Source organism: Orycteropus afer, unplaced genomic scaffold, assembly GCF_000298275.1.
Source record: "Orycteropus afer afer isolate SDZICR_OR568_19922 unplaced genomic scaffold, OryAfe1.0 scaffold00086, whole genome shotgun sequence".
NCBI lineage: Eukaryota > Metazoa > Chordata > Mammalia > Tubulidentata > Orycteropodidae > Orycteropus > Orycteropus afer.
The window spans coordinates 8,701,892-8,729,366 of record NW_006921673.1 but is presented as its reverse complement, the minus strand read 5'-3'; the positions used below and the strand labels follow the sequence as shown (position 1 = coordinate 8,729,366).

At 39.2% G+C, this 27,475-nt stretch overlaps 1 protein-coding gene across 1 annotated transcript in view; it reads left to right on the top strand.

Annotated features, from left to right (window-relative positions):
- Window positions 1-27,475, top strand: part of LOC103198129 (synuclein alpha interacting protein) — a 91,735-nt gene that overhangs the window by 49,554 nt on the left and 14,706 nt on the right. The window contains exons 5-8 of the mRNA XM_007942235.2: window positions 860-973; window positions 13,799-13,924; window positions 19,209-19,378; window positions 27,237-27,329. Of these exons, the coding sequence (XP_007940426.1) occupies window positions 860-973; window positions 13,799-13,924; window positions 19,209-19,378; window positions 27,237-27,329 (503 nt within the window). The remainder of the gene's footprint in view (window positions 1-859; window positions 974-13,798; window positions 13,925-19,208; window positions 19,379-27,236; window positions 27,330-27,475) is intronic.

Here is a 27,475-nt window from a genome sequence, read left to right as displayed (position 1 = left end):
GAATAGGCTCTCTCCCTTAAGAAGTTAAATGTTAGGATTCTAAATAAAGAAAAATAAAATAATCCTATTATGCTAGCTCAAATGCTCCCATCATTGGAGCTTTCCCTTGCTCCATGCCCACAGTAATGCTTTGTCCATAATATCCCTCAAATGGATGAAAAGTTGTGATAGAGTCACATGATGGAATACTCTCATCAATAAAAAGTAACAAACTACTGATACAAGCAATAGCTTGGCTAAATCTCAAAGACAGTATGCTGACTGAATACAAGGTAGACCCAAAAGTGTCTAATCTATTGTGATAGACATCGTATCAGTGGTTGTCTGGGGCAAAGGTGAAAGGAATAAGAACAAAGAAAACTTTCTAGGTTGATAGAAATGTTCTATATCTTCATTGGAGTGGTAGTTACAAGAGCATATATATTTGTCAAAATTTATCCACTGCACACTAAAAAAGTACATTTCATATATGCAAATTATACCTGAATAAAGTGATTTTAAAATAACTGTTGAAAATGTATTTAAGTGAAATTCTGCAAATGATTTAAAGCCAAAACTACAGATCAAGGGAGATAATGTTGTTAGTTGTCTTCAAGTCAATTCTGACTGCAACCTTTCAAAAGCAGCCTATCTTCTGAGGCATCTTTGTGTGGGTTCAAACTGACAACTTATCAGCTAGTAGAGTGCTTAACCATTTGTACCATTTGTAGGTGATATAACTATATTTTAAATAAATTAAGCCAGATATAAATGCTATCATTCAGATTCTTTCTTTCCTTGGCAAAATTTCCATCTATGAATATTTTCAAACCTGAGTAATCTTGAGTTCTTTCTTTCTTTTTTTTTTTTTTAAATCTAGAATGGTCAGTTGGAGTGTGTTCGCTGGATGGTGAGTGAAACTGAAGCCATTGCAGAATTGAGTTGTTCAAAGGATTTTCCAAGCCTTATTCATTATGCAGGTTGCTATGGCCAGGTATGAAGGGGATTTTAAATATCTTCTCTTTGTGTACCATATAACCTACTTCTTACTTACTGTTACTCCATCAAAATTTAAGCCTAAGACATCATCAGAAATGCATCCAAGGATTTATATGCAATGATATTTATTGTAGCACTTTTTTAGGGAAGAAAAGTGTTTAACAACTTAAATGTCCCAAGATAGGATATTGGATAACTAAATGAAGTTACAACTATATGATGGAATTTTATGGGCAAATGTTCATTATATAATATTAATTGACAATGCATGGTACAAAACTGTTCCTATAATTTGGTACCAATTTTCAATTTTGATGAGAGGGAGAGTGGAAGAAAGAAATAAGACTAGAAAAAATTATATAACATGTTTATAGTAGTTATTACTCAGGGTGAAAATGCAGGAGGTTTTTATTTTCTCTTTTGTATTTTTCTGTATTTTCCAAGTTTTCTACAAGAAATGCATTTTATTTTTATAAAAATGAAAAATTATATATTTTCTTGAACCAAAAATATAGAAGAAAATTTTTAATTAGGCATTATAGATAAGCCTTGGTTGATTAAAAATGACTGGGCAATTAACTAAATGACTCTTCTACATTAGGAAATCCCAGTGTTAATAATTGATGTATACAGATCACACTTCAATGTAGGTTAAAAAAAAAATTCACTTTCTCCCTGTAAGGGGAAAGAATATAAATTATCTCTAAAAAAATTAGAATTGCAAAATGCCATCTCAGTCTTAAAAAGAAAAAAAAAAAAATCAGCACTGTATTAAAATAGATTTAATTGTATTTGTTTGTGGCAAAGAAAATTGTTTCTCATGCATATAACCATATCCCCTTTGGCTTCATAAACTTTCCTGATGGCAATAAATTGTGGTATTCTCAAGAGATCATGATTTTTCAAGCATAACAATATCAAGTTTAAAAAACAGAGTTAAGAGTAATAACTCCACAGTCTTCCTTTGGTGGTAATCTTGTTAGCCAGTAGTTTATTTGTGCCATGATAACTTCCAGATATATAAATAAATGCATACATATTTCCTATGTGGTAGGCACCATGCCATTGTATTGTGTTTGTATACATTACTTGATTGTATACATTACTCAAATTTGATACATTACTCAAAACAACCCTATGAGATCCTGTTGTTTTTATCCTCATTATGTAGCTGAGGAGATTGAACAAAGAAAGTTAATTGATTTGTGTGCATGTTCAAATGTCTAGAGAAAACAAAGACTGGATTTCATCTCAATCCCTCTGACTTCAGTGCCAGATTCTATTTTCTTCCTATCTGTGTAGATAATTCATATATATTATTTACAGTGGCATTGATATAGCTGAAGGAAACTTTTTGCAATTTTATCTACCAATGTGTCATGATATTTAAAATACTGTATGCAGCTCATGAAAAAATTAAGCAATTAAATCCTCGGAGGGACGGTTGGTCAATCTACTTCTGTAGTGATACTGCCTTAGAAACCCTAGAAGGGGTCATTATGAGTCGGGTCCGACTCAATGGCATGTAACAACTACAACAACAACATTAAATTTATGAAACAGAAAACAGCAGGAAAGGCATTTTAAAAATTGTAAAAATAATTTTTTTAAAGAAAGCATTGTAAAAGCTACTGTCTTTGACATAGTATATCTTACTTTGTATTATACCTTGGCCAGCAGCATGGTGTTCTACAAACAACTAAAAACAGTTAATAACTCTAAGTCACTACCGTTGAGTCAATTCCAACTCATAGCAACCCCTCCTTGGGTTTCCGTGGCAGTATCTCTATGGAAGTAGATTGCCCAGTCTTCCTTCTGAGGAGTGGCTGGTGGGTTGGAACTGCCAGCCTTCTGATTAGCCTTAGGCATGCCCTTTTTTCCTTATACACTGAAACCTGTGAGAGTTGGAAGTCAATGGGACTGCCTTGATATTTCAGGTCTCACAGGTTTTCTGACTTTGACAGGACGCAGCTTACCACTTATCTGTCACTCTCTATTGATAGAAAATATTTGAGTTTTCCTTCTCTGACAGATGTCCACAGGTTACACAGGTTCCAACTTTTGTAGGTTTACAACTATTATAATAGTATTGACAAAAGAGAAAAAGAATTTTCAAATGACTGCAGGATTTGTTCACTGCTAATCTTTAAGAACTCTTTAAAAAAAAAGAGAGAGAAAGAGAGCTCTAGTGGCATAGTGGTTAAAGCATTTGGCTGCTAACCAGAAAGTCAGTGGTTCAAACCCACCAGCTTCTCCATGGGAGAAAGATGAGGTAGTCTGCTTCTGTGAAGATTTACAGTCTTAGAAATCCCATGGAGCAGTTCTGTGGGCTGAATTTGATTCCCAATTTATCCCAAATTGTGTCATTTTTCTGTTCTATAGGGTCACTATGAATTGGGAATCAACTCTTTGGCAGTGGGTTAATCTTCATAAATCACTTTCAGTATAAAAGAGAAACTGATGTATTCTCAAATTGCCTGAATAATTGTCTCATGTCACTGATTTCATCTGCTTATGCAAAGCCTAAGTCAGAATTTCAGACGTCAATGGAAAGGCTCCCTGCCCTCTATACAGACCATACCAAAGAAATGGAGAAAAGAATATCATTGCTGTTCTGAGACTTTAAGTAAATAATTGGGCATTCGGAATTCTTTGTCTTGGAAAACGTTGTCTACATATGCCAGTTTTGTTATTCAACTCTCCCAGCAGGTTTCTCATAATTTTGAAGCTACTGGGACAGAGTAAAAAAATATGTCCTTTCTGGAACTAGTTGGGTGATCGTGTGGCTTACTTGGCTGGCCTAAAGGAAAATATGGAAATTAGTGACCTATTTGAAGAGCTATGTCAAATGTATGCTTCATGCTAGTATCAATCTTCAGGTTGTTATTTCATGCTGATAAGCATTTTTAATGACTTAAAGTACAGTTGTGAAGGAGGGTAGTTAAGCAACAGAAAGCATTCCTATCCAAGTGGAAAATGCAGAAGCCATTAGAACTGTGAATTCTGTCCAGCCGTCTGACATCCGCCACAGCCACTTATGTAACAGATAACCTGTGGAGATGCTGAACTTGGAACCATTACAAGCCTAATATTTTCACAAGAAAGACTGTTATTGAACAGTTTTCTAATGGATTCAGCACATGCAAGTTTTTCTACATCAAGCAGGCACTTCAGTGTGTTCTGGTTTTGTTTCTTCAATAAATATCTCAGTAAAGGATAGTACAAGGGAAAATTTCCCTCTTGGTTTATTTTAGTTGCCCTCTGCCCCTCATATAGATTCTTAAAGAATGGGCTGAATTTGACTCCCAATTTGTGTCTTTTTTCTTGTAAAAATTACCTTTAAATACTCCAGTACCACAGTGTTGCAGACAGTTTTTAGTGGCCTCCTGGAGTGATAGATCTCTGGGTGATAGAAATTGATTTTCCTCTTCTTGACACATGAAGTCTCAGAGGGTGTAATTATTTCATTGCCTGATTGTACCTAACAGAACTAGCCATGGGAAGCATGAAGGTGAAAACCTCAGGCATACTCTGGGAATGCTTGCTTTGCTGTCCCTTGAGAAAGATGTTCCTGGCAAAACAATTGAGACAGAATTGTTTCAATTCAAAGCTACCATCTGTGTGAGGAGCTGTTTCTTCATAACACAAGGGTTCAGATGGTCTAGTGGCCTGTCTTCCAGCCCTCTCAGTGGGGCCCACCCCTCCCCCCATGTGCTCGGAGACCTCAGCCTGTTTTGCATTGGTTATTGATCCAGTGGGCTCTGTGCTACTTTCAGCGTCGAACTCATGATTACTTTTTTTGTTTCTGAGTCATTCATGGTGACTTTTGGTCAGAAGATTCTTCTAAATGGCAATCTGCATCACAGTGTTGATCATTTACCAAAAGCACCTTTGTCCACACTGTGTTGCTTCTGCATTTAAAGCACAGTCCTTGATACAGATACAGATTTTTAAAAAGACAAGGCTCAGCACTTGCTACTAATGGTCATGAGCACTGGTAGGCATGCCGGTGAGGAGAATGCTTCCGTAGACTGAGTGTTAATATTGTTTTTCCACAGTTTACTTTAAAAAACCACAATAATCCCTTGACTTTTGTTTCACTGTCATGGGGCAGAAATAAGTAAACAATGCTGAAAGTGCTGCAGCTGCAGATGAAGGCAAAACAGAAAAATCTTTGATTAGCACACGCTGATCCTCTTCTCTCTAAGGATTGATATTTGAAAGCACATAATCCACACAGAGCTCCACAAATCCACAGGCTGATGGGCCTTTAGCCTTGATTTCCATGGACCCAAAGGGAGCATTTCCTTTAAGGAGTTAGAGGTGGTGGGGAGCAGTTGTGGCTATTTATGCTCAGAGGAAGGAAACAGAGCTAGAAAGAACTTTGGCTCCTGAGTCAAGCTGTCTGGGTTAAAGACCTAACCCCTACCACTTACTAGGTGTGTAGCCTGGATATGTTCATTTTTTTAAAAAAAGAAAAGTTCTCCCCTAAGTTATCGTGCAGAGAAGTACTACCAAAAGTGAGTGACTGAGTGTATGAATCTTCTAACAACCAACAATTAGAACTTCTGAGATAGACATGGAGTTGCCTAGAATCCTAGGTTACTTAAGAATATATTCAGTGTCCACTCTCAGAGAAATTGTGCTGTTTTCCTCTGATTCTGGAGAACATGCCAGCAGAGATCCACATCTTATGATTTAAACAGTGATTTATTTGACAAATAACCTGGTAAGGAAAGTAGAACAAATAAGGACTATTTTCCCCACCTAAGGAAAGCCCTTCATCACCACAGAGAATTTTTCAAGATCTATCCTGAAGTGCAGTGCTGTCAGTCATAGGATAATAATATCCATATGCCTTCAAGGAAGACCTGGTAGTGTAGTTCCTAAGGCATTTGACTGCTAACTAGAAGGCTGGCCATTCAAACCCACCAGCCACTCCTCAGAAAGAAAACTGGGCAATCTATTTCCGAAGAGATAAAACCAAAAAACTCATTGCCATTGAGTTGGTCCTGACTCATAGTGACCCCTCCTTGGGTTTCTGAGGTGGTTTCTTTACGGAAGTAGATTGCCCAATCTTCCTTCCAGCCTTAGAGATGCTGTCTTGGAAACCCAAGGAGGAGTCGCTGTGAGTCGCAATCGACTAGACAGTAGTGAGTTTGGTTTTGGTTTACAAGGAAGACCAGCGAATACTACTATTATAAAAATTTACGCACCAGCTGCCAAAGCCAACGAACAAACAAACAAACAAACAAACAAAAAACTCAAAGTAGATTGTCCAATTTTCCTTCTGAGGAGTGTCTGGTGAGTTTGAACCACTAGCCTTCTAGTCAGCAGTCAAATGCCTTAGGCATTGTGCCACCAGAGCTCCTACCAAAGCCAAAGATGAGGAAATGGAAGATTTTTTATTACACACCAGCCACCAAAGCCAACAAACAAACAAACAAAATAAAAAAACTCAAAGTAGATTGTCCAGTCTTCCTTCTGAGGAGTGTCTGGTGGGTTTGAACTACCAGCCTTCTGGTTAGCAGTCAAATGCCTTAGGCACTATGCCACCAGAGCTCCTAGATGAGGATATTGAAGATTTTTATCCACTTCTGCAGTCTGAAATTCAGCAAACAGGCAATCAAGATGTGTTGATTGTCACTGATTATTAGAATGCAAAAGTTGGAAACAAAAAAGAATCACCAGTAGCTGGAAAATATGGCCTCGATAATAGAAATGATGTTGGAGATTGCATGATAGAATTTTGCAAGACCCATGACTTATATTCCAAGTACCATTTTTCAACAACACAAACGATGGCTATACATGTGGACTTTGCCAGATGGAGTACACAGGAGTCAGATCAACTATATCTCTGGAAAGAGGCAATGGAGAAGCTCTGTATCTTCAGGCAAAACAAGGCCAGGAGCGGATTGTGGAAAAGACCATCAAATGCTCATATGCAAATTCAAGTTGAAGTTGAAGACAATTAAAACACATTCCACAAGAGCCAAACTATGGCCTTGATTATATCCCTCCTGAATTTAGAGATCATCTAAAAAATAGATTTGATGCGCTGAACACCAATGACGAAAAACCAGAGAAATTGTGGGATGACATCAAGAACATCATCCATGAAGAAAGCAAAGGTCATTAAAAAGACAGGAAATGAAGAAAAGACCAAAATTGATGTCAGAAGAGACTCTGAAACTTGCCATTGAATGGAGAGTAGCTAAGCAAATGCAGGAAATGACAAGATAAAATAACTGAACAGAAGATTTCAAAGACCAGCTTGAGAAGACAGAGTCAATTATTATGGTGAAATATGCAAAGACCTGAAGTTAGAAAACCAAAAATGAAGAACATGCTTGGCATTTCTCAAGCTGAACAAAACTGAAGAAAAAGATTCAAGTCTCGAGTTGCAATATTGAAAGATCCTATGGGCACAATATTGAATGATGCCAGAAACATCAAAAGAAGATGGAAGGAATACACAGAGTCACTGTACCAAAAGGAATTTGTCGGTGTTCATCCATTTCAGGAGGTGATATATGATCAAGAACCAGTGGTATTAAAGGAAGAAGTCAAAGCTGCACTGAAGGAATTGGCAAAGAACAAGGCTCCAGGAATTGATGGAATACCCATTTAAATGTTTTAACAAACATGCCACACTGGAGTCACTAACTCGTCTATGCCAAGAAGTTTGGAAGACAGCTACCTGGCCAGTTGACTGGAAAAGGTCCATATTTGTGCCCATTCCATGGAAAGGTGATCCCACAGAATGTGGAAATTATCAAACAATATCATTAATATCACACGCAAGTGAAATTGTGTTGAAGATAATTCAAAAACGCTTGCAGTAGTTTATTGACAGAGAACTTCCAGAACTGCAAGCTGAATTCAGAAGTGGGCAGGGAATGGGGAATATCATTCCTGATGTCAGATGGATCTTGGCTGAAAGCAAAGAATACCAAAAACATGATTAATTGAGTTTTATTGACTATGCAAACACATTAGATTGTGTGGATCGTAACAAATTATGGATAACACTGAGAAGAATGGGAATTCCAAAACACTTGATTGTGCTCGTCAGAAACCTGTACATAGACCAGCAGGCTGTTGTTGGAACAGAACAAGGGGACACTGCATGGTTTAAAATCAGGGAGGGAGTATGTCAGGGTTGTATCCTTTCACTGTACTTATTCAATCTGTATGCTGAACAAATAATCTGAGAAGCTGAATTATATGAAGAAGAACGTGGCATCAGGATTGGAGGAAGACTCATTAACAACCAGCGATATGCATGCGACACAACTTTGCTTGCTGAAAGTGAGGATGATTTGAAGTACTTACTGATGAAGACTAAAGACTTCTTTCTGCAGTATGGATTACATCTCAACATAAAGAAAATGAAAATCCTCACAAATGGAACAATAAGCAGTATCACAATGAATGGCGAAAAGATTGCCATTGTTAAAGATTTCATATTACTTGGTTCTATAATCAACTTCAATGGAAGCATCAGTCAAGATATCAGACGACATATTGCACTGGGAAAATATGTTGCAAACGACCTCTTTAAAGTGCTGAAGAATAAACATATCTCCTTGAAAACCCACCAGCCACTCCTCAGAAGGAAGGTTGGGCAATCTACTTCCGTAGTGATACTGCCTCGGAAACCCAAGGAGGGGTTGCTATGAATCGGATCCGACTCAACAGCACATAACAACAACCACCTTGAAAACTAAGCTGCACCTAACTGAAGCCATGGTATTTTCAATCACTTCATATGCATGTGAGAGGTGGACAGTGAACAAGGAAGAACAAAGAATAATTGATGCTTTTGAGTTGTGGTGTTGGTGAAGAATACTAAAAGTACCATGGACTGCTGAAAGAACAAATAAATCTGTCCTGGAAGTGCAACTGGATTGCCCCTTGGAAGCAAGAGTGGCCAGACTTTGTCTCACCTACTTTGGTCATGTTGTCAGAAGGGACCATTCCCTGGAGAGAGATATCACGCTTGGTAAAGTGGAAGGTCAGTGAAGAAGGGGAAGGCCCTCAACAAGATGAATTGACAGTGGGTGCAATGATGGGCTTAAGTATAGCAAGGATTGTGAGGCTGGCACAGGATCAGGCAGTGTTTCTGTTCTCTTGTTCATGGGGTTGCTATGAGTTGGAGCCAACTTGATGGCACCTAACAACAACAACAACAAGAAAGCCCTTATTAATATATAGGTATATTACATATGTAATGGTGCCCATTTACCCTCTTAGCTCTATACCTCTCTATGTGTGTGTGTGTGTGTATGTGTTTGTATGTGTCTATACAAAGAGGAGATGTTGAAGGAAGACTATAACTTTAGATCTTCATTTTCCCATAAGTATTGCTTTCAGAGAACATCACGAGAATGATTCATTGAAGAGGATTTGTTCTTTTCAACCTGGATGGAGAAGCCTTTCTATATTATTTCATTTTTACAGACTGCTTCTCTAACTTACAGTTTATCTATCCAACCACACATCCATCTATCTGTTCAACTTTCAACTATTGACTGAGAATTTCCTTCACATACTAGCTTTCTTTTATGGAGATTTTCTATTCTTTTGGTAGCCTGTTTCAATATTGTATTTTGTGTCTTTCCAAAGACAACATAAGTTGTTTAAATACAGTATTTTTTCTTTTAATATAACATGCCCACATAGATAATACACACACATATATAACACCTATGTACATCAGTGCCAGGGAACAGCTGCCACCAACAGTATATCAGCAACACTACATTTCTGTTTTTTTGAAACAAAGTGAGAATTGATCAGCATCAAAGAGTAGATGCTGTGGGATTAGAAGCAAAAATTAAGCAGCACTGAGAAAGTGACCCTGGAAGCAAGGACACAGACATTCCAAAAGGCTACGTATGTAGACTTATAATTGAAATAATCATATAATATTTTGTGTTTGTCATTATTTGCTTAAAATGAAATTGACTGAAACACTGTTAACAGCATAGGACTGTCTTCTCATGTTTTGTCTTTTACTGCATGGCATACTATTAAATATGAATTTTAAATGTGAATTCGTTAGCTGGTATTGTTTTGTGTATGTGTTTGTGTGTGTGTGTGTGCTATAACTTGTTTTTTATACTATTTTATATTTTAGTCAGGCATTTGGACAGGAAATTATTAAACACTTGTTTTGTTGTACCCTCTTTAAAAAAAAAGAAATGTGACCTGGAAAATTTTTCAACTTTCTGCCAACTGTGAAACTGACTTGTAAATTTTAAGGTTGGATCATTATAAAACTCCGTTTGCTGCCTCTTTTTTATTATTAACGCTATTGTTTTAAATGTATCTCATCTTTTCAGGCTCTATGAAAAAAACATTCTAGTTACTGATTTTACTTCAGAACCAGATGTGAGTGTAGTTGGATGTGTTTTTCAGAGTTTTAAGGATCCATTTAAAGAGTCCTTTTTGAAAACTTCATAATATGGATGGCTTGTAATGCGGCAGCTTTAGCATTCACAAACTATTCAGGAAAGAAGTAAAATTCAAAAGTAGTGTTTCGTGCTAGCAGATTTTTTTATGGAAATGATAAATTGATACTAAAATACATATTTAATTTTTCTTGTAAGATTATTGTATTAGCAGATAAAAGAATGAATTTCTAAAACCTAAATGTTGCCTTCTACAACAAAACAGTTAAAGCTAATAGATTAAAGCCCTTATATTAAATATATTAAAGCAAATACGTGCTATGGGGCTGCAAGTTCTTTGTCAAGTCTTTAAATTAATGCTGCATAACGCACTTGACTGCTAACCAGAAGGCTGGTGGTTCAAACCCACCAGCCACTCCTCGGAAGGAAGGTTAGACAATCTATTTCCATAGTGATGCCACCTCGGAAACCCAAGGGGGGGTTGCTATGACTGGTATCTGACTTGACGGCACCTAACAACAACATAGCTTGCATAGGGAACTAACACACAAAGGGTTGTGTGGTTTGCAAAAACTACATGGCATGTGTTATTTGCCTGAAAATACAATAACATCTTTGTGTATATTGGATGAGAGAAGATGTATAATTGTAAGGAAGAGTTATTCATGCCATGATAAGAGAAAAAGGCAGGTAATTATAACAATATGACCTGAAACTGACTTGGAGAGCCATCAGGAGCCAAGATAACTCTTGCCTCACACAGACTCATGGTGTTTTGTTCTCTCGTATTATCAAACCCCTGCAAAGTGCAGATGGCTAGATTCTCCCCCAGATTTCCACAAGGAGAAAATGGTTAGTCTTACGCAATGCAGTATTTTGTTTTCTACAACCCCATTATTAAATGGTCAAAGCACTATGAATTTTAGTAATGGGTATTTTCTGTACATGTGGAATAAACTGCTCCAGTATAATATGTAATTGGATCTAGAAAACCTGAAGAGGAGATAGTTCTAAGTATCTTTTAAAAACTCTAAGCTTTAATTACTAAAGAAAGAAGCTGATAGAATATCTGAGACACTGTAGTCATCTTCTCCCTAAGTTTTCTGATTTGTGAAATAAGGATATTGAGTTGGATGATGCCCTAACATCTCTCACACTCTGCAGTTTTAAGATAATACGTGATGGGTCACTATGAGTCGAATCTGACTTGACGGCAGTGAGTTTGTTTTTGATTTTTGGTTATAATGAGAAAAAACAAGTTACGTGAGTATGAGAATGATCCATTGAAGAGGATTTGTTCTTTTCACTGATTGAAGCACAGCAACCTGTGCTCTTGAAGGTCCCATGTCATAGCCATTGACTTCAAACCACTTGATTATTTCCTTTATCTTGAGATCCCACTCATCCATTCTTTAAAGGAGTTAACATCACTTGATATAATTGCCTTCAAATAAACGTAGTCCCAGTTTTTGCCTCTACTTAAGAAAAACAGAGAAGGTCTGTCTATCTTATGCTTGTGTGATAAACATCATTTGCTCTGATCCAAATACTGTCTCCAACTTTCTCCAGGTTTGCTTCTGAAGAAGAGGGTTACTTGTAGCAGAATGTCTTTATCCTAATTCTGATGCCCAGCCCTGGCCTGGAAATTCTCCTTCTCTTCATTATGTAGGGACCCTTGAGGGTTTCATTTTCTGTAAGGTCTGTCTGCTTTTGCAGCTAACCCTTACCCTGAAATCCCTGGGTGCATTCTTGGTAGGTTGTAGGCATTGGTTACAGTTTTCTCTGTTTGATCCTTAGGGGTCTTAACTCCCTGCTTGTTCATTTGGAAAAAGTGTGGTACACATGTTCAGTCTGCCCGTGATGTCTCAGAGACCTTCATAAACAGTGCCCTGTTCCCCAGCATAAGCAGGGAAACATTAAAGAGCTGGCTGTTTTTATCCAACATTCCTTTAGCAGATTAGTTGGCATGTTCAGAAGGTGAAGGCAAATTTAATCCAGAAAAGTATAAAAGTTCATGACCAATCTGAGCAAATAACTGGAAAGGGGAGGGGATCTTTTAAAAGGGTATGAAGAAGTTCAAGGCTATTTGAAACACATGATTATCTTTTTAAATGTCACATTCCACCCACTAAATTTCATGCTTTTTACCACTCTCATATTTTTTTTAACTTTATATTTAATTCTTCTATTTAAAACAATGAAATCCCATCCCCCTGCTTTCTCCCAAAGCCAAGCACAACATGAAAATACCACAAAAGACTCCGGGTAAAATGCAAACAGATTATGACAAAACATGCTGACTGCTCTATGTCTTTGCTTTTGAAAAGTTTGTGTTAACAGCTTTGATTTCCCTCACTTTAACATAGAAAAAGGAAAAGCTTTACCTTTAAACTGCCACTATTTGGTCAGAAAAATCAGGAATGTCCCAGTTTTATTTCAGTGAAGTTATACTTGGCAGCTTAAGGTGTTGCCTCTTTTTGTAGGCCTCTTGATTACAAACTGTGTGGGATTAAGAAGTCATGGTTGAAGGATTATAAACTTTAACGTAGAAGCTGGTTTTAAAACTCCATGGTCCAAGGTTTTATAATATTTTTTGAAACCTGGAGGCTTTATGACACAGTAGCTATATAACAGATTGCAAGATAATTTTTTTTTTTTTTTCCCCTGAGCTCTAGATTCTAGTTCCAACTTTGGATCACTCAAACTGTGTGACTTTGAGGTGGTGCTCACTCTCAGTGAGTCAGTTTTCCCCTCTGTAAAATAAGCAAATAGAATATGAGCATTTCCAAGGTAATTTTCCAGTCTTAAAATTCTGTGTGCAGTCCTCTATCATTCATTTCAGTTAGAAATTTATGAATTATTAGTTTATACTAATTGGGAATTTTCTCTTGCTATGGGAGCTCTGGTGGCGTAGTGCCTAAGGCGTTTGACTGCTAGCCAGAAGGCTGGTGGTTCAAACCTACCAACCACTCCTTGGAAGGAAGACTGGGCAATCTACTTTGGTAGAAATACTGCCTTGGAAACCTAAGGAGGAGTCACTATGAGTCAAATCAACTAGAAAGCAATGAGTTTGGTATTTTATGGTAAACTGGAAAAAGCCCTGGTGGTACAGTGGTTAAGCACTTGGCTGCTAACTGAAAGGTTGGCAGTGTGAACCCACCAGTCATTCCACAGGAAAATGATGTGACAGTCTTTTCCATAAATATTACAGCCTTGGAAACCATATGGGGCAGTTCTACTGTCCTATAGGGACACTATGAGTTGGAATCTATAGCAATGGGTTTTTGGTTTCTCTGTTAAGTTCTCTGTTAAGCTTCAAAAGGTAGAGTTTTGTTTCCTCTGTCTTTATATTTGACTTCTCTGTGATATTTCACTAATTACAATAGTCTTTGTGTTTATAGGAAAAGATTCTTCTGTGGCTTCTTCAGTTTATGCAAGAACAGGGTATCTCTTTGGATGAAGTGGACCAGGATGGCAACAGTGCCGTTCACATAGCCTCACAGCATGGCTACCTCGGGTGCATACAGGTATACAAGGCCAGGCTGCTTTGCACAGTGAAATGAGTTTACCAAGTAATAAAAAAGATTGAAATTTTGTGCATTGGTGGAATGTCTGGATTAAATCAACTTCTCATATTTTAATAGACAATAAGGAATTATATACATCCACTCCTCACATTTTCACAGGGTTAGGCTCTAAAGACCAGGTCATTATGTAAAATGAGTGTTATGCAAGAAGGAGGAAGACATGGAGGTTGCCCCATAGCCTGGGCCCTCAGAACTGATGTGCCCTTGGCACTTCTCTCCTCTGGGCCCCAAGGCCCTGCTGTTGGGGCTGGCACTTGAATGGATCTGGAGCCTAGTAGCTAGATTAAAGGCACAGTTGGCAGCGCTGGGGCTTGGGCAACTGGCAAGGCTAGGGGTCTAGGTTGTTAATGGGGTTGCTGTCTGTGACTGTGCCCACACTGCTGCCCCCCTTCTCAGCCCCAGTTGCCTGCTGCTGTCCTGCAGGGTGGAGAGGACCATATGGAAATGAGCAATGTGCTGCTGCTCTTGGAGGGGTTAGAATCCAAGGCTGAGAGCTTGAGAGACTAACAGCTTGCTCAAAAAAGTACCTTTGTAGCCCAGGCCATGGAAGAAGAGGGGGCAGCCAGCTTCCACTGTAGCCTCAGGCTCTAGGTTACCCCCAATATCTGTCCTGCCACAGGACTTGGTTGCTCTAAGGCATTTGAATGAGGTGAGCATCAGCAGCAACCTCCCCCACCCCCACCTCCTCTTGGGCCCTTCCAGCCACTCCAAGGCCCTTCTTGGAAGCACTCCCTCAAAATCTGCCTCAATCACCTCTTTCACATGAAGAGCTGCAATAGTGGCTCCAGCAGTGGGGATGGGACCAGGAAAAGGCCTTCTATAGAGCTGTCTGCTTCAGCAGCATGCCTGAGAGACATGGGTGTCTCTGTGCGCCAGGAGCTGGACACAGGAATTAAACCCAAGTTAATGTGCAAAATAGTTGGAAAGTAGATTTTTTGCTATTGTTGTAAATGTGAAATGTCAGATAAGAAGTGTAGTCGATAAGTGAGGAGAAGATGTGGTTGTATTTTTTAAGAAATCCACACAAATATAGGCATGAGCTGCCCTAGGAGTTTCTGTTTGTGTGTCATATCATGTTAAAAGAAACTTCTCCTCTTCTCTCATTATTACTCTAGACCCCCAGTGGTGAGGGCAGTAGACACTAAGTACCCACCCCTGTCACCATGCTCTCAAGGTGGTGGGCAACCCACTTCCAAACTGACATTGCTATCTGTCAGGTGGGACAAACCCTTCTTGGTATCATCACTATACCTTCTCTTCCCAAGTAGATGAAAAGCAGGATTGATTTTTCAGGAATAGATTACAAGAATTATTATAGGAGAGAGTCGTAGCCTAGAGGGAGAGTCCTGTGGATTTTCCTCTTTTTTCTGCCATAGGAATGAGCTTCTCAAAATGCATGCCAAAAAAAACCTTAGGAGTGGTTACAAGAGATCTTAGATATTAATGCCTTCAGACTATGGGTGAGTAGGCAGGGCCTTGATTGACCATCTAGTCTATCTGATGGCCTCATGTAGCCCAGTGGGCCTTGCAAATATTTTCATTTTCTATGGGAGCTCTGGTAGCATAGTGGCTAAGACACTTGCCTGCTAACCAGAAGGCTGGCGGTTCAAACCCACCAGCCACTCCTCGGAAGGAAGGTTGGGCAATCCTACTTCCGTAGTGATACTGCCTCGGAAACCCAAGGAGGGGTCGCTATGAGTCGGGGCCGACTCGACGGCACATAACAACAACAACAACAACAATGAGTACAATGATGTAAAATGGTTGGAGAACAGAGCCATAGGAGAAGAGAGGCAGGTTTTTCCTCTGCACCAAGCCATGTGAGAGGTGCACTTGACGAGGGATAGTTAGAGAGTGTGGAGTTCCTGTAGGTGGAGGAGCTGTCATCTCATTCTTCAGCTGAATGCAGAGCTGGAAAAAGCTCTGAGACAATCCTAGTATAGCCATCCAAACAGTGCATGGAGGGAAAGCCCATCAAGGATCCACACAAGTTTGGAGCCTGTGTGAATGAATGTAAAAACTGGATAGACCTTTTCACCTGAAAGATTTAAAGGCCCTCAGTGACAAAGACAGACAGTAGCTGAAAGAGAACAAAGAGGAGCAGATAGAAAAGGAGAGAAAGTATGAAGAGAGGAAAGACTTTGCATTGGAAATAAAGTTGAGTTTAGATCTGGCCTACATTTTTAGTTATGAACATAAATCGTAATTACCATAATGAGATCATTCTTACATTTGGAAATGACCAAAAATCTATGGATGTGTTCCTACATCTGCCTAAGATGTGGGAAAGGAAGATTGACAGCATGTGAATGAAGACTGTGATAAAAATCCTCACCAAGATCATACTGCTCAAAATGTGACATGTATATATAACAACCTCTAAGAGGGAGCTCTGGTAGCATAGTGGCTAAAGCACTTGATTGCTAACCAGAAGGCTGGCGGTTCAAACCCACCAGCCACTCCTCGGAAGGAAGGTTGGGCAATCCTACTTCCATAGTGATACTGCCTCGGAAACCCAAGGAGTGGTCTCTATGAGTCAGGGCTGACTCGACAGCACATAACAACAAGAGGACAATACTCTTCTGTGTTCTGTGTGTGGCATTTTCTTTATTGCAGACTCACATAGTATGCTCAATTATTCCACAGGTATTTTCTGAGGTCCTACTGGGTACAAGGTAGACTGTATCTGAAACAGAAAACTGAGTGATGAGAAGTAGTTGCCTAGGAAGGAAGAGAGAACACAATAAATGACAGAAGTCATCAGAAAAACTGTAATATAAAAGGCAATATATTAATAGAAACAAAAAGCAGAAGTAACAGCAGAAACCTCTCTAAAGTGTCTGTTCACATGAATATGCTTGTTGAAAAACAAAGTTGATAGAAAAATTCCAAGGATCTGAAAGTTTTCCCATTGTTGCTGGCAAAGCATCCATCTTCTAATTGTGAGACACCAAGTTTTAACAAGAGTCATAAGAAATTGGAGAGTATAGAAAGGAAAAAAAATATTAAATTATTACCAGGATCTGCAGAAAGATTAAACTAGCATTATTTTTTTTATACTGGAAAGATAATTGAATACAAACCCAAAACTACATTTTTCCATTTAAAAAACACTCTAATATTTAGTACTCATGAAATGACCCTTTTAGCAGCTAATAAATGACTGAAAGCCAAAGAGAACCAGTGAATATTACTAATTCTGTTTAGTAGAATTAGCTCAGTTATTTTTTTCGTTTTAGTATGTGAAATATTAATCACTTCTGAAAAGAGGCAGTCTATTCATTCAGAGCATTAACACAAATGATATTTTTGGCACTAGACACTGTTCAGTAGATGTGGAAACTTGGAGAATCTTGGAAGAGGGTGTATCCACTGGGTGTGAGATTTTTAAAAAAGATAAAAAAGAGACAAAAGTGAATGAATAAGGGGGTACCTTATGCTAGTGAAGAGGGTCTGAGTAAGGAGAATATTGGATAGAAAAATGCAGATGTCAGAGACAAGGAGAAGTAATAACACTGTGTGTTTATATTGGGTCTCTTCATGAACTCAGAGCTTGATGCTGACATACTCTCTGTAACACTCTTGTGAAGTAAGTGGCAATGACTTTATGGTGAATTGACCTTTTCATGGTGAGTCATCGCAAAGCAAAAGGAAAATGAAGCTCTTCAATGACCTCTGACTCTAAATAGCCTAGGGGAAAAAAATATTGCCCATTACCAAAATAGATCCAGAGGTCTACAATCTCATCAGGATATTGTCAGAGAGTATCTGATTGTGATGAGTGATAAATATTCATAGAATTTTATGTTATGGTGCCTAAGGCACTTGACTGCTAAGCAGCAGGCTGGTGGTTCAAACCCACCAGCCACTCCTAGGAAGGAAGGTTGAGCAATCTACTTCCGTAGTGATACTGCCTCGGCAACCCAAGGAGGGGTCACTATGAGTCGGCTCTGACTCGACAGCACATAACAACAACAACAACAACAGTGTTACCAAAGTATAAATAGAAAAAAAATCTCCCCCCTCCACCAATTACTGCTTTCAACCATGCTCCATCTAATCTCTCTCTTTTCCATTAATGAAATCTTGATCACATTCTGTACTTTACTGCTTGCTTTTGACAATTAAAATTTACTCCAGACCAGTTGAAAATTTCATTATCATTTATGATTCAAAGTCTTCCCACCCCAACCAAATTAGACTCAGAGTTTAAGGGACTGGGAATGGGAAGTGAGGCATGAGCAACTTCTGATATACCTCAGAGAAAAAGTCAAATGGCTCTGCTTAACTGGGAAAGATTATGGCACTCTGCTCAAAAATTGTCACTGCTTCTTTGGCTCACTGTGGTTTACCACTAGGACCCTCTGTGATAGGCCTTCAGATGCTGACTCTTGGGTGAGCACTTTGGGTGGGGTCTTCAGAGAACTCTGTGGAGTCTCTCCACTGTTACCTACCATGGGAAATATAACGCTTTATTTTGCCTTCTCCTCTCCTGTACAATTCCCGTCACCTGGGGTGCACCCCACTGCCTCTTGGTACTGAAAGACCTTCTTCATTTTTAGTGGGATAATGACGGGAGAGCTCACACCAAGCTGCATTCTGCAAAGTCTGCTCACAGGCTCATAGGTTATACCCATTCTCTGGCCCATCGTGGGAGTGTTGATGCTTCACCCCTTCCCTACTATCCACCATGTCATCTCTCTCTAATTCTTTTTACTCCTAGTTGGGTGGACTCAGCAACAGATCACCACGTGTGCTACCCAAGCAAGTAGGAATGGGTAACGAAAATGCCAGTCTTCTCTTCTTACACGCATCTCTCGACTTTATGAGTAATTCTCTTGGAGCCCACCCCTCCAAACTGACAAAACATTACAAAACAAACACTAAAGACTCCATAAATGGAAGGTCTCTAAGGGCAGCTGCAACCTTCTCGCCTTCCCAGTCCTCTCCTGTCAGCTGGGGGTGGACATTGGTAGTAGAAACAACATCTTTATACTACATGATTCCGCTACATCTTTGTAGGTACTCATGTCTGGTGGTATCCACAGCTGAAAGTCCAACAGAGGCTTTCTTGTAATGATGGTACATTTCCCCCACTGCTGTGAGCTGTGGTAACTGGTTTTGGAATAACAGGAAAACATTCAACATTCTGTTACAATAGTTTTACAAAAAACATTTAGAGAGAGGTCCTGATATAATTATCTGTCTCTTCATTTTCTGACAGACATTGGTTGAATATGGAGCAAATGTCACCATGCAGAACCACGCAGGGGAAAAGCCCTCCCAGAGTGCTGAGCGTCACGGCCACACCCTCTGCTCCCGATATCTGGTAGTGGTGGAGACCTGCATGTCTCTGGCCTCTCAGGTGGTTAAGTTGACCAAGCAGTTAAAAGAGTAAGTGTCCTATGTGGTCCTTAAGAACAATATCTAACTTGTGATAGATTGTGCTTAGGTTTCAGCTTAGGGCAGTTGTGGTTCAGTGGTCGAATTCTTACTTTCTGTGCAGAGTGTGTGGATGTGATTGCTGCCCAATGTATCTCTTGCATAGTCACCACCATCTGCTAGTGGAGGCTTACATGCTGCTGAACAGATTTTGGGAGAAGATGGATTAGGAAAAGAGGCCTGGCGATCTACTTCTGAAAGTCAACCAATCATGGGGATGGTGCAGATCCAGGTAGCATTTTGTTCCATGGTGCTTGGGGCTGCCATAAGGGACTGACATGATGAAAGCTATCAGCAACCACAATAGGTTTCAGCCAAGTACTTTTGTAAGCTTTCTTCATTCTGGTTGGACACTGAATTCCTAGCATTCTCTTCACCTTTTCTTCCTCTGCCCCACATCTTCACAGCCACTGTTCATGTACTTTTTCATTTAAATATCATTTTTTTCTTTGTTGAGATGGCATCTTCATCATGAACAGGGAATTTAGCCCTTTCTCTCTGTGTTTACATCTCAGGGCCTGACAGATTACGTAGCAAGGTACAGAAGGCACACACAGTTACCACCCTAGTGCTTCTGTCCTTAATTTTCCAGGACACTAAAAAGAGAAAGAAAGAAGGAGGCTAGATCTGCGCCAGTTTCTCAGTTTTTTCAAAGAGAAAAACGTGTGTTTGGGAAGTATGGACAGGTAACTTCATAACCATCACCAACTAAACTTTTTAAAATTAAGCAAATGATTCAAGAATCCTTAGAATATAGTGCTCAGCATGAAGTTGCTTAAAGCACTGTTTATAAGATTATAACATTGGTATAACTCTGGTAGCATAGTGGCTAAAGCACTTGACTGCTAACCAGACGGCTGGTGGTTCAAACCCACCAGCCACTCCTTGGAAGGAAGGTTGGGCAATCCTACTTCCGTAGTGATACTGCCTCGGAAACCCAAGGAGGGGTCGCTATGAGTCGGGGCCGACTCGATGGCACATAACAACAACAACAACAACAACAACAACATAGATTGTTTATCTAGATGTCAGAGAAACATTTCTGGGAGATTGTTTTGATATACTTGATGAAAGGTGGGCCAGATGGTAGTTAGGTAAATCTGTATGGGATTGAGTGTTTAAGGAACTGATGACTACTTGAGGGAAGCTCTGTCCTAGAACATGCCACAGTGGGAAGAGATCACTGAAAATCAGAATCAGTGTTCTGAATAGTAGCATGGACAGATTCAGAGGCTAATCCTTGAAAATTAAGTTAGGAGCTCTGGTAGCATAGTGCCTCAGGCACTTGACTACTAACCAGAAGGCTCCTGGTTCAAACCCACCAGTCACTCCTTGGAAGAAAGGTTGGGCAACCTACTTCTGTAGTGATACCACCTCGGAAACCCAAGGAGGGGTCACTATGAGTCAGGGCTGACTTGAAGGCACATAACAACATTTTTAAGTTATAATTCCACCCCCCCCCGAATATATCTCATTTGAAAAAAGACCTTGATAGATGTGAGACCATAACTGATTATAAGTATAATTCATTCAACACTATGATAAGACTTGGGCCCTCCGTCTCCTTGCTAAACTTGGGGAAATCTCCCTCTTCTCTCTACTGCCACACTCTTCCCTTAGAGACACAAGCCTGTGCCTTGCTCCTCCATACCTAGGATGATCTCTTTAATGACTTTAGGCTTTTATTTTTTTAAAAGAACTAAAATTTAAAAATAAAGGAGTTGTCACTCTGAAATATTCTTTAAACTTCAAACCAATTATCCCTTGAGGTTGCCCTTTAGTTAAATAACAGAGTGGCTCATAAAATAAAGAATATCACCTCATAAGTAATGAGCTCCTTTAAAACATAATTTATATGAGCTCAAATGGTCAAAATTACTCTAAAGCAAAGACGAGGCGGTAAGGGGTCAGAGAAACTAAAGTACTGGAAATGGTACAGCCAGAATGAAATGAATGAGAATGATGATACATTGTGGGAAATTATACTCAATAACGTGTATAGAGATTGTTAAGTGAAAACCTAATTTGCTATGTAAACTTTTACCTTAAACACAATAAAACATTATAAATAAATATATAAAAGGTTGCCTCTGGGCATCCTCTGCCCAATTATACAAAATCCCTCTAGGGAATATTAACATAAAGGTATGGATGTAGTTCAGGAGGAAATAAATGTGCATAAATTAATAATCTAATAAGTTATCTTGCCACAGTGCACATCCTTGTATATATGTCTTTATGTACATGTATGTGTATTCCTAAAAAGAATTGTTTAGAAAGGGACTTGCTAGAACAAAGGGCATACATAGTTAAAATATGGACAGTTATTGCCTAGTTACTATTGTTAGCTACTATTGAATCAGCCCCCAACTCATGGTAACCTCATGCAAAATGGAACAAAATGCTGCCTGGTCCTGCAACATCCTCATGATGGATTGCAGCTTGGACCAATGTGATCCATGAGGATTCCATTGGCTGATTTTCAGAAATAGATTGCCAGACCTTTCTTCCTAGTCTGTTTTAATCTAGAAGCTCCACTGAAACCTGCTTGGCATGATAGCAACACGTGCGTCTCCACTGACAGAGGAGTGCTGGCTATGCATATTGCCTGATAGCCTTCCAAAAATAATTTCCCCTCCTTCAGGTAGTGTATGGATATATCCAAAAAGAGGAACTTCAAAATGATCCAGCAGATTGCTTTTTCTAAAGGCTCCTGTTCAGAGAAAACATCACAAAATATTCTCCACAGTCTCCGTACCATGGAGGTACGGAGTAGCTTCCATGACTTTACAATAGCCATTTTATAGACAAATTCTTCAAGGGGTCTTGGGTGTTCTCTCTGTTGATGATCCCAGGATAAAATACACATATACACTAATAGCAATAGTCCTTTGGTTCTCCCTAAAGCTGAATGCTGTAGACAGTTTTATAGAAGCAATTATACCAATGACAAGAGAAAAGATGAAGGGTTATATTGTAGACCTGGATCTGTTACTTTCTGTGTGCCTCAGTGAAATGGATAAAACTAGAAATTAGTAGAGAAATTGACTTAGTGCAGCTGCAGTGCACTGTGCCCTCCAGGCCCCAGGGTACCAATAACTTAAATAGTACAAGAGACAAGGTGGAAAACATTGCCTTTCAGTCCAAAATTCTGGGTGGGAGACAGTCTTAAGTGCCTTTTCCTCAAGAGTGACTTACCAATTCTTTATCATTAGTAAACATAGTTACTATTTAGAAATAGCATCTTTTGGTTCTGAAGAAGTCCTAATCTAGAAACCTAGGCATGTACTCATATATTTTCTTTGTGTAATTAAAGTCTATTAGTCCTTTAACATTTAAAGAGTAGAGTCATCCTTTTCCATTCATACTGACCTTCCCTCAAAGCAACTGGGGATTACAGTCATTAATCAATCTAGTTGCCCTCGAATTCATTTAATTCTTGAATATGTTGTCATTCACTTCAAGACACTTAATAAACTCTTTACAACAGACTGTATTTTTCCTTTATATGTTTTAGCCCCTCACTGGATATTTTTGTAAAAACTTGATACTCAAATACAAACTAGCAAAGTGGAAAGAATAGAATGTTCTAAGGCATTTTGTTTTTTTAATTTTCTTTAGATCACAGTCAGCAAATTACAATCCATGGGCCTAATCCAGTGTACTGCTTGTTTTTGTTTTGTTTTGTGATTTGTGTGAAAGTTTATAGAGCAAATTCACTTTCCATATAGCAGTTCACACACAGGTTGTCTCATGATAATGACTACAATTTACCCCAATGCAACTGCTCCCCCTCCCACTTCCTCCCAATAGTTACCTCTTCCCTGTGTCCATCCCTCCATGCACTCCTGCCCCCTGAGCTGTCTCCCTGTGCATAAACAACCCTTCTTTCTCCCATGATTGTACTCTCCAAGAAGTGTATCTACCTCAGGTACATGTTCAACTCATATGCCTGTTTTTTGTTTGGCTGTAAGCCATAGGTGTGGGTTCAATTCCAGACCTGAAGGGAGCTAGGGTCCATAGTCTCAGTGGTTCCACCAGGCTCTATCAGACCAGCAAACCTGGTCCCCCCCCCCTTTTTTTTCCCAAATGATTTTGAATTTTGTTCCACCAAGTTTTATTAGAACATAGCCACACGGTCATTTACATATTGTCTGGGCCTGATTTCATGCTACAAAGGCAGAATTGAGTAGTTGTTACAGAGACCTGATAAGCCTGTATATATATATTCACTCTCTGGCCCTTAAGAAAAATATTCCTGACTTGTGCTTTAGTCAATGAAGTTTTCAGAGGTGAGTTTGCCAGAACAAGTGAGATAAAATTAGAGCACAGACTTCTCTGGTTTTAGGGATGAAATGTTAGGACTAACACTCACCATTTCTGGGAAAAAAGAAGAAAAAAAAAACAGAGATACTTCTTGGGGCTTATTGAGGGGTATTATCAGAACCTGCTCTCACAGAATTTTATTTAGACAGCCAGCAGTGGTTGAATATGTGTAGTAATACTTGGTAGGAAGGCTTCCTCAAGCAGTCATTTTAAGAACACTTGTAACTTGTTCATTTAGATGCATGAGAACTGCTACCATGTTTGATACTAATTGTATTTATTTTTTGTTGCTCCTATAACAAATTACAGCAAACTCAGTGGTTTCAAACAGCATAAATTTATTATGTTACAGTTCTGTAGATCATAAATCTGATACAGATCTCACCAAACTAAAACCAAGGTGTCAGCAAGCTGTATTCCTTTCTGAAGGCTCTAGAACAAGAGGTTTTTTTCTGCTTATCGGGGTTGGTGGCAGAACAGTCCATTGTGGTTATGGGACAAGGTCCCTGTTTGCTTGATGGCTGTAAACTAAGGGTTATTCCTAGCTTCTAGGAGCTCTGGTAACATAGTGCCTAAGGCACTTGACTGCTAACCAGAAGGCTGGTGGTTCAAACCCACCAGCCACTCCTCGGAAGAAGGATGGGACAATCTACTTCCCTAGTGATACTGCCTCAGAAACTCAAGGAGGGATCACTATGAGTCAGGTCTGACTCCATGGCACATAACAACAATAAGAGGCAGTTACATTCCTTGGTTTATGACTTCCTCCCTCCATCTTCAAAACCAGCAACCATGTATCAAGTCCTTCTCAGACTTTGAATCTCTCTGATCTACTCTTATGCCTCCTATTCTACTTTTAAGGATTTGTGTGATTAGGTTGGAACCACCTGATAATCCAAGATAATCTCCCTGTTTTAAAACCAGCAACCTTAATTCCAAAGGTGCTCTGATGGTTAAGGCATTTGGCTGCTAACCAAAAGGTCAGAACTGACCAGCCACTCCACAAGAGAAAGATGAGGCAGTCTGCTTCCATGAAGATTTACAGCATTGGAAACCCTCTGGGGCAGTTCTACTCTGTCCTATAGGGTTGCTGTGAATCAAAATCGACTCAATGACAGTGAGTTTTGTTTTTCAGAACCTTAATTCCATCTACAGGAGTTCTGGTACCGTAGTGCCTAAGGCACTTGACTGCTAACCAGAAGGGTGGCAGCTCAAACCCACCAGCCACTCCTCGGAAGGGAGGTTGGGCAATCTACTTCTGTAGTGATACCGCCTCGGAAACCCAAGGAGGGGTCGCTATGAGTTGAGTCCGACTCAACAGCACATAACAGCAACAACAACAACAATTCCATGTACAATTTCAATTGCCTTTTGCCATATAAGCTTTAGGTATTAGGATGTGAATATCTTTGGGGGGCTATTATTCTGCTTACCATACTATAGTTCAATAAATACTGCTTATTCCTGTAAAGTCAGAAGCAGTTTAATGTACTTATTTCAAGTTATGTAATGATTAGTATGAGTTTTCTAAATGTATTTTATTTTCTGTAACTAGTAGTTTTCAGCCTATTTTTCTTAACTTTAAAATACGTCCTTATAGACCTGCTATGTTTCCACAGGAAATTGAGTGTTGCTATACATTCTTTTCCCTTTATGTAAGAAAATACCAAGTTATTTAAATTGTTTTTAACCAAAGTAGAAATTATTGATTTTTGTCTTAGTTATCTAGCGTTGGTATAACAGAAATACCAAAGTGAGTATTTCTTTAACAAACAAATTTATTTTCTTAGAGTTTAGGCACCTAGAAGTCTGTATTCAGGGTGCTAACGCTAGAGGAAGGCTGTCTCTCTCCCCTCCCCCCCCTCTCTCTCTCTCTCTTGCTCTCTCACTCTCCTGCTCTCTCACTCTCTCCCTCTCTCTCTATTGGCTCTGGGGTGGGGGGAGGTCCTTGTCTCTTTTCCATTTCTGTTCCTTGGCTCCTTGGTGATCTTCATGTGGCATGGCATCTGTCTTCCCCCATCTCTGCTTGCTTATTTAATTTGTTCTTTATATCTCAAAAGAGTTTGATTAAGACACATCCTACACTAATACTTCCTTGTTAACACAACAAAAGAAACTGTATTCTCAAGTGTAATTATAACTACACATATAGCAGAATTTACAGCACCTGTTTTTATAGGGACACAATTCAATTCATAACAGTTTTGTTCTGATCACTAAATTAATGAAAATATTTATTTATTTATTTTAAAAATAAATTAAAAAGATTAAGTAAAATTTGGGATTATATTCTTACAGATGTTTTTTTCTATTGCTACATATACACATATAGAGATGTATAGCTAGATGGTTTTCCTAAAAATGAGTGTGATGGTTATGTTTGTGTGTCAGCTTGGCTGGGCCTGGTTGAGTGGCTGGCAGCTGGTGGTGGTTATTCCCCATGATGAGACTGGCAATCAACTCCATGATGGGTTCTACCACAAGCAGCTGAGTAGCTGCTTTGGGTATGTAGTCTGCTTCCTGTATAGAAGCAGCAGCTTTGGGAATGGTCTCTAGCCTATGGCATGCTTGGACCCTGCATGTAACTGTGTCGTTGCTCAGCAGCCTGCTATGCTCTGCCGACCTTGGCACTTACAATGGACTTAAGTTAATGGCCTGCCATGTGGTTTGGTAGTATCGGGACTATGCCTTTTTATTTGTCAGCCTTGGGCTTCTCAGCCTCAGCAGCCAGCAGCTGTCTGAGTGAAGAAACACCTCTAGCTCCAGTGGGCTGGGAGCAGGAGGCAGAGCTGGACCCCAAGGTTGAGGGGTTTTCACCCAGGCTCTAGAGCCTGGCACTTTGAACTTGTACTTAAAGCCTCCAAACTAAGAGACTAAACTCCTGTTTGTTAAGGCCATCCTATTTGTGGTATATATTCTTGTCAGAGTGGCACTAGGTAACCAGAACAATGAGATTATACTAAAAAAATGAGATTACACGTATTATTTTGTAGCTTCCGTTTTACTTAATATGTTAAAGAAACCTTTTCCATATCCTTAAATATACAAATATATTATTATTTTTAACAGATGCCATTATAAAAATAATCGATTTACCTTATAAATGAGAATTTAGGTTACATACAGTTTTTCACTACCTATCATTTTCACTATGAACGATAAAGTAACTTATAGTTTTTCACTATGAACAATAAATCCCTTTTGGGTACTTTTGACTGATCCTTAGAAAAATTTCTAAACTTTGAAGATAAAGATTTTGCACATTTGTAAGGCTCGGAAGGAAGGTTGGGCAATCTACTTCCGTAGTGATACTGCCTCGGAAACCCAAGGAGGGGTCGCTATAAGTTCGGGTCTGACTCGATGGCACATAACAACAACAAAGACGTTGAATAGTTATTTCAAGTTACCACACACAAAAAAAATCTATACCTACTTATTTATAGTAGTAGCCCTATATTAAAGAGTTTATATGCTTTCCCCCCAGACAGACTGTGGAACGTGTCACACTGCAGAACCAACTCCAGCAACTTCTAGAAGCCCAGAGATCAGAGGGCAAGTCACTCCCTTCTTCCCCCAGGTACTTCCAGGAATGTTGATGTCTAGAGTTAAATGTCTCAAATCTCTAAATCATCTAAGGTTTCTTTAATGTCTTTTAAAAAGATGGCAACAAAATATATTTTTATAAAGAGGAGTAAAAATGAGATAATAATGGAAGAGGCATTT